The 11,100-nt window shown below is 37.4% G+C and overlaps 3 protein-coding genes across 4 annotated transcripts in view; all 3 read left to right on the plus strand.

The window, feature by feature from the left end:
• Window positions 1-5,613, plus strand: part of LOC104739466 (myosin-9) — a 10,845-nt gene extending 5,232 nt beyond the window's left edge. Inside the window, exons 17-39 of the mRNA XM_010459821.2 lie at window positions 1-97; window positions 227-358; window positions 507-616; window positions 690-750; window positions 870-1,047; window positions 1,168-1,373; window positions 1,462-1,581; window positions 1,864-1,962; window positions 2,047-2,268; window positions 2,393-2,532; window positions 2,641-2,752; window positions 2,852-2,899; window positions 3,000-3,251; window positions 3,342-3,497; window positions 3,589-3,795; window positions 3,886-4,029; window positions 4,116-4,186; window positions 4,290-4,389; window positions 4,458-4,514; window positions 4,601-4,657; window positions 4,807-4,887; window positions 4,979-5,061; window positions 5,172-5,613. The exon at window positions 1-97 is cut by the window's left edge and continues 21 nt beyond it. Coding sequence (XP_010458123.1) covers window positions 1-97; window positions 227-358; window positions 507-616; window positions 690-750; window positions 870-1,047; window positions 1,168-1,373; window positions 1,462-1,581; window positions 1,864-1,962; window positions 2,047-2,268; window positions 2,393-2,532; window positions 2,641-2,752; window positions 2,852-2,899; window positions 3,000-3,251; window positions 3,342-3,497; window positions 3,589-3,795; window positions 3,886-4,029; window positions 4,116-4,186; window positions 4,290-4,389; window positions 4,458-4,514; window positions 4,601-4,657; window positions 4,807-4,887; window positions 4,979-5,061; window positions 5,172-5,295 — 2,857 coding nt within the window. The 3' untranslated portion in view covers window positions 5,296-5,613. The remainder of the gene's footprint in view (window positions 98-226; window positions 359-506; window positions 617-689; window positions 751-869; window positions 1,048-1,167; window positions 1,374-1,461; window positions 1,582-1,863; window positions 1,963-2,046; window positions 2,269-2,392; window positions 2,533-2,640; window positions 2,753-2,851; window positions 2,900-2,999; window positions 3,252-3,341; window positions 3,498-3,588; window positions 3,796-3,885; window positions 4,030-4,115; window positions 4,187-4,289; window positions 4,390-4,457; window positions 4,515-4,600; window positions 4,658-4,806; window positions 4,888-4,978; window positions 5,062-5,171) is intronic.
• LOC104739469 (putative GPI-anchor transamidase) lies at window positions 5,836-9,448 on the plus strand. The gene is made up of 11 exons (XM_010459835.2): window positions 5,836-5,979; window positions 6,097-6,228; window positions 6,497-6,538; window positions 6,644-6,786; window positions 7,083-7,314; window positions 7,467-7,524; window positions 7,742-7,819; window positions 7,967-8,055; window positions 8,401-8,482; window positions 8,787-8,966; window positions 9,170-9,448. Exons 2-11 carry the CDS (start codon window positions 6,116-6,118, stop codon window positions 9,305-9,307), a joined length of 1,155 nt encoding a protein of 384 aa, XP_010458137.1. The 5' UTR covers window positions 5,836-5,979; window positions 6,097-6,115; the 3' UTR covers window positions 9,308-9,448.
• The window catches only part of LOC104739470, a 4,529-nt gene continuing 3,791 nt past the window's right edge, over window positions 10,363-11,100 (plus strand). Inside the window, exon 1 of one of the 2 annotated variants that reach the window (XM_010459836.2) lies at window positions 10,363-11,098. In XM_010459836.2, coding sequence (XP_010458138.1) covers window positions 10,706-11,098 — 393 coding nt within the window. In that variant the 5' untranslated portion in view covers window positions 10,363-10,705. The remainder of the gene's footprint in view (window positions 11,099-11,100) is intronic. The other variant, XM_010459837.2, reaches the window with a different exon arrangement.

The raw sequence follows: 11,100 nt of genomic DNA on the forward strand, positions 1-11,100 counted from the left end.
GGCTTCCAAATGTCCTTTTGTTGTGGGTCTTTTCCCTCCACTCCCGGAAGAAACATCTAAATCCTCAAAGTTTTCATCCATTGGTTCTCGTTTTAAGGTACCAAAGCTTATGTCAGATGTTCAGCATTAACTTTTTTAAGGAAGAATGGCTAAACTACTCGAGAAGACTAATATTTTCTTAACAACAAGTAGATGTTACAAGTAATTATTGGCCTGGTTGATGCAGATGCAACTCCAGCAACTGATGGAAACATTAAATTCTACTGAGCCTCATTACATCAGATGTGTGAAGCCTAACAATCTTCTAAAGCCTGCCATATTTGAGAATGTGAACATCATGCAGCAACTTCGATGTGGTGTAAGTAAAAAAAAGATAATATTTTGACAATGGATTTGTTCTAAATATAATGGGTTCTAAAAACCTTTTCATGTTACAAATTTCCTGCGAAGTAATGACACAAAAGTATATACTAATATAACTCACAACCTTCATGTTGTCTTTCCAGGGTGTTTTAGAGGCGATCAGAATTAGTTGCGCAGGGTATCCAACTCGTAAACCGTTCTTTGAGTTCATAAACCGTTTTGGACTTCTATCTCCTGCTGCTTTGGAAGGGAAGTAAGTAAAAAAACCATTCTCTCTAGCTGATCAAATTGTACTATTTACAGATTTTCTGACTTCTCCTGAACAGCTTCGATGAGAAGGTCGCATCCCAAAAGATCTTGGACAACATGGGACTCAAAGGATACCAGGTAACAGGTCCTCAAGTGTTATGGAACCAATTGTAGAGTATTGGTGCTGCAATGGGATATGGTTCAGTGACAGCAGAGTTGTACTTAAACCAAATGCAAAACATCTTTGGATAATGCAGATTGGTAAAACAAAGGTTTTCTTACGGGCTGGTCAGATGGCTGAACTTGACGCTAGAAGGGCTGAGGTGCTAAGTAGTGCTGCAAAAAAAATTCAGAGACGTATACGAACTCATCAGGCTCAGAAAAGATTTATGGTTCTGAGAAAGGCCACAATATCTCTTCAGGCTATATGTAGAGGTGAGCCATCTAGTTGCTCAATCGCTTTCTGTGGAATTTAGAAGGGCATTAACTTTGTCACAGTTAAGAATAATCTGCTGAATATTGAAAATATTTATGTAACTTTTGTAAATATCGTAGGGAGGCTTTCCTGCAAACTTTACGAAAATTTGAGACGAGAAGCTGCTGTTGTGAAGATTCAGAAGAATGGTCGGAGATATTGTTCTAGAAAATCATATAAAAAGCTCCACGTAGCTTCTTTTGTTGTACAGACTGGTTTAAGAGCAATGTGTGCTCGTAAACAATTCAGATTCAGGAAGCAAACAAAGGCTGCCACAATTGTTCAGGTTTCTGTTCTTGTAAGAATTACACGCTCTAATATTATCTTAGGTATCTCATGATCATTAACGCATAGTTTCCTGTTACTAATGACAGGCTCAGTGGCGTAGTCACAGAGCAATCTCGTACTACAAAAAGCTTAAAAATGGAGTGATCCTATCTCAAACACGATGGAGAGGCAGACTTGCTAAGAGAGAACTTAGGAAGCTCAAAATGGTACAACTATATTATGTGGATTTGCTAATAACGTTACTCCTGATTCATCACATTGCCAAAAGCCTATGTGGAGATGGGATTTTCATCGGCAAGAATTTAGTCTTTTGAAAAATACTTTCGAAATCAGGATTTTAGTTCAAGAGTTCTTGAAGCTGAAACTGAAATTTTTTATTGTTTTTTTTTTCTTTCGTAGTAACTAAGTGACTGCTTTACACATTAGATTTGCTGCTGTTATGATTGTGGATACTGGGTTAACTATGCAACAAAATTTATTATTTTCAGGCTTCAAGGGAAACAGGAGCACTTAAAGAGGCAAAGGATATGCTTGAAAAGAAAGTCGAAGAACTCACATACCGTGTCCAGTTGGAGAAACGTTCGAGGGTACGTATTTGCTAAAGAAACATCATTGTAATTGATCATTTTGGAAGTAGATGTATAATGTCTAGCACTGAACTAATTTTGCAGGGTGACTTAGAAGAAGCAACGACTCAGGAGATAGCAAAACTTCAGAGTTCATTCGAGGAAATGCGGAAGAAAGTTGAAGAAACAAATGCGTTGCTTGTGAAGGAACGCGAAGCTGCAAAGAAAGCCGCTGAAGAAGCTCCTCCTGTTATTACGGAAACACAAGTTTTAGTTGAAGATACCAAGAAGATTGAATTAATGACGGAGGAATTGGAGAGTGTAAAGGTACTGCTGTCAGTGGCTATCCATGGCATCTGATATTACTTTTCAATTGCATCTAAATGTGAGATTTACATTCAGTTTTACATGTGACTATACTTAGCATCAGTAAACATTTGTGTTGCAACAGGCTACTCTACAAAACGAGAAACAAAGGGCTGATGATGCAGTGGGGAAATTAGAAGAAGCTCAAGAGTCTCTTGAAGACAAAAGGAAAAAACTGGAAGAGTCAGAGAAGAAAGGTCAGCAACTCCAAGAATCCCTGACAAGGTAAGCATATATCATTAAGTATTGTTATTGATATCTTTCTGTTCAGCATGATTCTGCGGGTAATTTCATTCTCCTCTGAGCTATAACAAGAAGATAATGTGATCTCAGGATGGACGAAAAGTGCAGCAACTTAGAATCGGAGAATAAAGTCTTGCGGCAACAAGCTGTCTCCATGGCACCAAATAAATTTCTCTCTGGCCGCTCCCGGTCCATTTTACAGGTAAACTAAAACAGTAAATTTAAATAAATGAAACCTCATGTATCTCTTTGTTGCTTTTGCCTGAAGTTGATGACTTAACCATCTGTTTAATAAAAACAGAGAGGTTCGGAGAGTGGTCATCTTGCAGTGGATGCGAGGTCAAACTTGGTAAATATGTTTAACTAATTTGGTTTGGATCGTCTGTCCGAATCATATTTAGGTTTTGGATTAATTTAATGATGAAGCAATGGATTTCAATTTGATTCAGGATCTGCATAGCCATTCGATGAATAGAGATCCCTCAGAAGTGGAAGATAAACCACAGAAATCATTAAACGAGAAGCAGCAAGAAAATCACGAGCTACTTATCCGCTGCATTGTTCAACACTTGGGTTTCCAAGGGAACAGACCTATCACAGCATGTATCATTTACAAATGCCTACTGCAATGGAGGTCATTTGAAGTCGAACGAACCAGTGTCTTTGATCGCATTATTCAGACAATAGGCCATGCTATTGAGGTAATTTGCATGAGCTTCCTAATCTTACTAGGTATTTAATTGTGATTGCAAGTGTATCCAATAGTAACGTTGTGAAAGTTGATATCTCAGACTCAAGATAACAACAATACATTGGCCTATTGGTTATCCAATGCTTCAACACTCCTCTTACTCCTCCAGCGCACGCTCAAAGCTAGTGGTGCAGCAGGGATAGCTCCACAGCGCCGCCGTTCATCTTCTGCCACTCTATTTGGAAGGATGTCTCAGGTATATTATATATGGTTTAAGATCCATCAACACAATGTAGCAAAAGCTTCGTGGTTCATTATAAGTTTAATTTTGAGAATGTCCATTATAGAGCTTCCGCGGGGCACCCCCAGGTGTAAATCTTGCCATGATAAACGGTACTGCGGGAGGTGGAGCAGATACCTTAAGACAAGTTGAAGCAAAATATCCGGCTTTACTGTTTAAGCAGCAACTCACAGCTTATGTCGAAAAGATATATGGAATGATTCGGGATAACTTGAAGAAAGAGATTTCTCCACTCCTTGGATTGTGCATTCAGGTATGCCGTTAATTATAGCCACAACGTTCATCACGACAAAATGAAGTTTTTTACCGCTAATTGAATTTGTCTGTCTGCAACTTCAAATAGGCGCCAAGAACATCGAGGGCGGGTTTAGTTAAAGGAGCATCTCGTTCCGTTGGCAACACTGCAGCTCAGCAAGCACTGATTGCCCACTGGCAAGGAATTGTCAAGAGCCTTACAAATTTCCTTAACACTCTGAAATCAAACAATGTGAGTTCCTTCATGATTTCACTTCCTCTAAATATAAACAAGTTCTGGACTGCCCTGAATTTAAACCATCTAATTATGCTTTTTAGGTTCCTTCATTCTTGGTGCGTAAGGTGTTTACGCAGATATTCTCATTCATTAATGTTCAGCTGTTTAACAGGTTTTTCCGGGGCTCATTAGTATCTAAAACATTATTGTCTCTGGACTCAAACATTGCTAACTATCTTTTACTAATCATATTCTTCCTTTGTTGTCCCCAACAGTCTTTTATTGAGACGCGAGTGTTGTTCATTTAGCAATGGCGAGTACGTCAAAGCCGGCTTGTCTGAATTGGAACACTGGTGTTTCAAGGCAACAGATGAGGTAACTCACGTAGTTTTCACTCTGTTATTATAACTCAACAAAAACAAAACTAACAACAGCAATTGCAGTATGCCGGTTCTTCATGGGATGAGCTTAAGCATATCAGACAGGCCATTGGGTTTCTGGTAACATTTCCTTTTGTTCTATCTAAACATTAAGGATAGTCCCATGAGGGTACGGTAAACCATATTTATGCTTGCTCCAACTACAGGTCATACACCAAAAACCAAAGAAAAATCTTGATGAGATCAGCCATGATCTTTGCCCGGTAAGTTGAAGTTTTTTCAGTTCAATATGATACGACTCTTCTATATTCCATATGTCACACTTGCCAATTTGCTTACAAATGTCATAAAAGGTCGAAATATATCAGAGCTTCGTAGTTCGCATTTGCTGATAAATTGAAACTGTGGACAGGTACTAAGCATACAACAGCTATACAGGATCAGTACAATGTACTGGGATGACAAATATGGCACTCACAGCGTCTCCCCGGACGTTAGTCACCTTAATTAAGCTACTGATGATCTGATATGTGTGATTATATCCTTTAGCTAGCTAATATATATCTCTCCCTCAATAAATATAGGTGATAGCAAATATGAGGGTACTAATGACAGAAGATTCGAACAATGCAGTTAGCAACTCATTCCTTTTGGATGACGACTCCAGGTTTAACTTGATTTACTAGCTAACAATACCAATAAGATTTCGTTTTCGGGGGCAGTTGATCGATGAAGTCTTCTTCTAATTAATTGGGTGGTTTATAAATGATGTTGCAGCATCCCTTTCTCGGTTGATGATTTATCAAAGTCGATGGAGAGGTTTGAAATTGCGGATATCGAACCGCCACCTTTAATCCGTGAGAATTCAGGATTTAGCTTCTTACTACCAGTCTCTGATTGATCTTTTTTTGTCTCTACCACCATCATACATCACACACCAACGGTCAACGGAAGACATATTTTTAGTTTCTTTAGTGATTGATTGATTTGTGACTCTCAAGTAATAATAACTTCTTTTTGTGCCCTTGAAACAAGATTTGATTCCATTCTTTTTAAGATACATCCTCCTCATTCGTTATGTTAAAGAGTCCAATATTGAATTGTTGATTACTAAATTAACAAGGTTTTGTATCCTCTTGATCTCTCTCGATCACTACTCCGTGTAAATTGTACGAAAATAGAAATTACCTGACCGGGTCGTAAACCGGGTTTTGGGGGTGATCAAAATATTAAATAAGTTAAATTATAATATAAAGAAAATGTAAGGTCTTAAATCTTAATTAACTAATCTCTAATAGTAGGGTTAAATAAATTATTCAATGGTTAAGACATTTCTCGGTTAAACTGAATTTTACTGAACCGGACCAGTTGATGTCTTTTTTTTTTTGGGGTCAAAATAGTAAATATCTTTGTGTAAAAAGTAAAATATACAAAGAGCTTTAATTATTTTCTCTCAGTCGTCGTCGTCTGCTCCATTCTTTGCCGTTGTTCCCTTCCACGCCTCCGCCGGTACGCTGATCTTTTGACCGGAGTTCCATCGCGGACACCCATTTCTCTCTCTCTTTGGTGCTGGTAACTTCGTTAGGTAGATCTCTGTGAAACCCATATGCATTAGAGACTACAAATCTTAATCGGAGACGCAAATTGTTAGTTAGATTCGGGAAACCTCATAATCGATTTCAATTTTTTTTTTGTGTTTCAGATTTTCTTCTTCCTAAAAAATGAAGTTTCTTATACTCGTAATGCTTCTCTGCTACTCGTTCGCCTTCTCTTCTGGGGATACGACTATTCACACGAACAACTGGGCTGTCTTGGTCTGCACTTCTCGCTTCTGGTATACTCCCTCCTCCTCCTCTTCATTCGGATTTTGTGTAGATTTAATTCAATTGGTAAGCTGCAGATCAATATAGTTCTTCTGATAAGTGAGTCACATCTATTGCAAGTTGGTTCCATCTCCTTGTATTGAAATAGGAATCAAAGACCTTATAAGAGAGAGGATGCATGATTGATAAACCTGTTCCAGTTACCAAATTATATAACTATCTGCCTGAAGTTACATGTCTCGTCCATATTAACTTATTGTTGTGGTTGCTATTTCTCAGGTTTAACTACCGCCACATGGCCAATACTCTGTCCCTCTATAGGTGATAACTCGTTTTGTTTTCCCTTAACTGAAACCTTTTATCTTGGAATAACCGTTCATGAAGGTTCTTCTCTTCATATTTTGTTTCTTAACTTGGTGTTTCTAGGACAGTCAAGAGACTTGGAATACCAGATGAGAGGATTATTCTGATGCTGGCAGATGATATGGCCTGTAATGCTAGAAATGAATATCCTGCTCAAGTTTTTAACAATGAAAACCACAAACTTAACCTGTATGGAGATAACGTTGGAGGTAAATTTCTGGTTGAATGACACTTCTCCAAAGGTTTAGCACAATGAGATGTAGTCGTGAAGGTTCTTTCTAGAGTAGGTATGTTAGAAGTAGCTGCATCATAGCCTTCATATTTGTAAGCACAGAATCATTTTTTTTGTCTACATTTTGCGATTTCTTTTCTCTGTGTTTCCATAAGATTGCTCGTAGCCAACACATAGACTTTGTTTTAATTTTTTTTTATGGTGCTCCCAGCCCATATAACAGACATGTTTTCCAGAAAAAGGGCTAATTGTATGAAAATATTTTCACTCAGGTAGATTATCGTGGGTATGAGGTAACAGTTGAAAACTTTTTACGGGTTTTGACTGGGCGTCATGAGAATGCTGTTCCAAGGTCAAAGCGTCTTCTCAGTGATGAGGGTAGCCATATTCTGCTGTACATGACTGGGCATGGAGGTGATGAGTTTCTAAAGTTTCAAGATGCAGAAGAACTCCAAAGTCACGATTTAGCAGATGCTGTTAAACAAATGAAAGAGAAGCGTAGGTGTGTTTCACATTTATGGAGTTTCGAAAGTCATATCTGTCTTACAAATCTGGCTGTTCCATGGGCTATTTCTTAATGGAACAAACAATATTAATTTTTGTCTATCTTAATTAAATTTTGCCTATCTAATGACATTTTTTTGGCTAGCCCAGATTCAAGGAGCTGATGATAATGGTTGACACTTGCCAAGCTGCCACTCTCTTTAATCAGGTACATCTTAACTCACTTTTTCAGGATTATTTCGTCTCTATATTTCAGTACGCTAAAAAAATTATTTTTGCTCTGCATTTTCGAGTTAATATGTTAATATCCGAGTATATTCACAGTTTATGTGAGCTTGTTCTCAGCAGTTAATCTAGTTGATGTTTCCCAATGTACGAAAATTTTCTCTGACGTTGTTAATTTTCTGAAACAATTGTTTTTGTAGCTTCAGTCTCCTGGTGTTTTGGCTATTGGTAGCAGTCTGAAAGGAGAGAACTCATATTCCCATCACCTGGACTCAGATGTAAGTGCCTTTCACTATATCATGAATGGAAAGTACCATTACAATATCAAGGGGGAATTTTTCAGTGAAATCATCAAATTGTTTACGGATTGTTTCTTCTTTTTATCATTGTATTGCTGCCCAATTCTTATATTTTTTTTGCTACAGGTTGGTGTATCTGTTGTTGATCGGTTTACATATTACACTCTTGCATTCTTTGAGAGGCTCAATATTTATGACAATGCATCACTTAACAGGTACAATAGCTATGCAACTCTTGTCACGAAGATTATGCTGACGTTTTATATGATATTTCTTTTCACTTTAACTATATATGACGACATCGTGATTGTTGAATTGACTAAGGAGACAAATAAATGGTTTGATGTCTGACTAAACCTTTTCTGGTTGTCTGAACTCCCTTGTAAATTCTGGTCATATTTTGGAACTTTTCGTGTGTACCAGTTGTAATATTTTAGCGAGTTATCTTTGTCTCAGGATTTTTACGTCTGACAATTTTAGGATCATCGTTGGATTTGATACTCCTTTTTAAACTGAACTCTCTGAGCTACAAACATTTGTTCCCCCTTGCTATTGTGCAGTTTATTTAGGTCCTACGATCCGAAACTGCTAATGTCTACTGCCTACTACCGGACTGATCTTTACCAACCACATCTGGCGGAGGTAAGGAGGAATTGATTGTGCAATGACGTTTTTTTATTTAATGTCAGCTTAAATTACTATTCTGTTGTGACAAATCAAGACCAAGTTACCTAGGTTTTAGCTGCTTGTTATGTGGGGGATGATCAGTCTTGGATTTTCCATAAGTTCACTGTTATTACATGATCACGGAAACGATATTGATTTAGATGAAAAGCTTGCACATTCCGGATATATTTGACGTTTGTTTCTGTTTTTTATGAACTACAGTACTGTCTTGAGATGATTAATTACTCATTCTCCAAGTTTACTTATTATGGAAAATTAGGTGCCGGTCACAAATTTCTTCGGTTCAGTTATGGAGACTATTCATACTGATTCAGTTTACAAAGCTTTCTCAAGTAAAACGTCCAATAATAAGATCAATTCTGAGATGCCAGTCAATCAACTTTCTGAGCACGATGAGCTTCAGAAGGCAAACATCCCAAACGATGAGTTGAAAACTGAGGTAACTGGCTATACTCCCTTGTCTCTTCACTGATTTTATTATACTTTGGCTTGAGTACTTTACATACAGAATACTGTATAATAGAATTGAATTATGAATTTGAGCTGGTGTTAGGGTCTTGAGCATGCTTTGTGGCTTGTGTTCATGATTTTGCTGGATTTGACTAGATGAATTGAGATCAGGTGTTGTGTTTGTTGTTGCAGAAGCAAAAATGCCCATATACACAAATGCGGGTAGACTTGCACGAGAAACTGGAGAAGTTTGAAAATGTTGATACTGTGGTTAACCTCGGCATAGCGGTGATGGTTTTCGTTGTAATGATCTCATCATCTTTGCTATGATGATATATATCTATGAGCAGTTCTTAATAGAAGGATGATGATGATGAATTTGATAATCATCTCCACTTCACTTAATCTCTGTTGTATGATTATCACTGTTACAGCTTCACATCCATGTTCTATTATATTTATTTTAGACAATGCCTTGAAATTTCCTCAAGATAAAGAAAATATTGACTCACAAATGGTAGCTGCAGGTTACTTTGGCTACTTTTTGCAAACCTAGATCTAGGGTTCATGTTCACTCGGCAAGAATAAAATCTGCATAAAGCTAGGGTAACAAGATTAAGGTTCAGGAATCATCGTCACTATAGACTAAAAAGCTCAGTTGGAGGGGGTTTGGTAAGCTTGGTAATAAATGTGAAAAATAAAACAATATTCTGTAAACGATGATTTTTACTTTAACTTGATTGGGATACTGCAACTTTATTCTTGGGTACTTGATAAAGTAATAAAAGTATTGTTACTATGCAGCTATGCTAATTATCAGGGTATGTATTGAAATCATGGTTTTAGAGAATTTTTATTAAATTTAAATTTTTTGGAATTTTGATAGATTACAGAGAAGCTGATATGATTTATTGTAAAATTATTTCAAATCTCACATAAAACCATGAAATTTGGATTTCTTTATCTTTAACTAAACAAATCTTCTTAAATCCTTCAGGTGTATTTTTTCATCTTTTTTAATACAAATCATCTAAGTTTTGTTTCTTACCCAAGATAAATATTGTGAAATCTCTAGTAATTTTTTTCATAATAAACGTATAAAACTCAAAATAAAATATAATTCATTTGCACAAAGTGTATTGGTAACAGAAAAAGATAGATAAAAGTACCAAGTAAAATGGGGAGATGCAGTGGTGTAGCCGCATAAGGCGGAAGGCAACAAAAAAAAAAGAAAGTAGTTTGCCATCTTTTTCTCAACTCCTGAAACTGAGGCTGACTCTTTACTTACTTCTTTTATTGCTCTCTCATTCTTAATATCAATTAATATAGGTAAAGGGGCTTATAGTAAGAAGTACTTCAGAAGAAGAGAGAGTGTGTGTATAATAATAGACCACCACCAAAACACACAGACAACACAACAACACCCCAACACAGCAGCGACTCTCTCTATCTCTCTTCACATTATTTTCACATTCCTCTTGCTTTTTGCTGTTCAAAACCTATCTGTACTCTTTCTCCCAACAAAAATAATTACTATTAAATACTAAAAAAAAAAAACTTGTGTCCCTCTCTTTTGATTTGTTTTTTGCTAATTTTTTTTTATCTTTGATTTCTCCTCCTCCCACCTCCACTGGAATCCACCCAAACAAAACACACTCAATTTTGTTTTGCTTCTGAGATCTGAAGAACGTGTCTCTTTGAGATCCCCGTCGGTGATGCGCTACGAAGATGGCGAATCTAGTCCCTGGTGTTTTGCTCAAGCTTCTCCAGCATATGAACACCGACGTCAAAATCGCCGGCGAACACAGGTCCTCTCTATTACAAGTCGTCAGTATCGTGCCCGCCTTAGCCGGTGGGGAGCTTTTCCCTAACCAGGGCTTTTACCTCAGAGTCTCTGATTCCTCTCACGCCACTTACGTTTCTTTACCTGACGAACACGACGATTTGATTCTTAGTGATAAGATCCAATTAGGTCAATTCATTCATGTCGATAGAGTTGAGTCTTCTTCCCCTGTCCCGATTCTTCGTGGTGTTAGACCTGTTCCTGGTAGGCATCCTTGCGTTGGTGATCCTGAAGATATCGTAGCTACTCACTCTCTAGGGTTTCTTAGTGATGACAAGGT

The sequence above is a fragment of the Camelina sativa genome, chromosome 14 (genome assembly GCF_000633955.1).
Source record: "Camelina sativa cultivar DH55 chromosome 14, Cs, whole genome shotgun sequence".
Taxonomy (NCBI): Eukaryota; Viridiplantae; Streptophyta; class Magnoliopsida; order Brassicales; family Brassicaceae; genus Camelina; species Camelina sativa.

What these genes read in the sequence shown, in the direction of transcription:
- LOC104739469 (XM_010459835.2), top strand. Translation starts at nt 6,116, where the DNA reads ATGAAGTTTCTTATACTCGTAATGCTTCTCTGCTACTCGTTCGCCTTC. An exon ending in CCCATCACCTGGACTCAGAT is followed by an intron (nt 7,820 to 7,966) that starts GTAAGTGCCTTT and finishes TTTTTGCTACAG; the next exon opens with GTTGGTGTATCTGTTGTTGA. An exon ending in ACGATGAGTTGAAAACTGAG is followed by an intron (nt 8,967 to 9,169) that starts GTAACTGGCTAT and finishes TTGTTGTTGCAG; the next exon opens with AAGCAAAAATGCCCATATAC.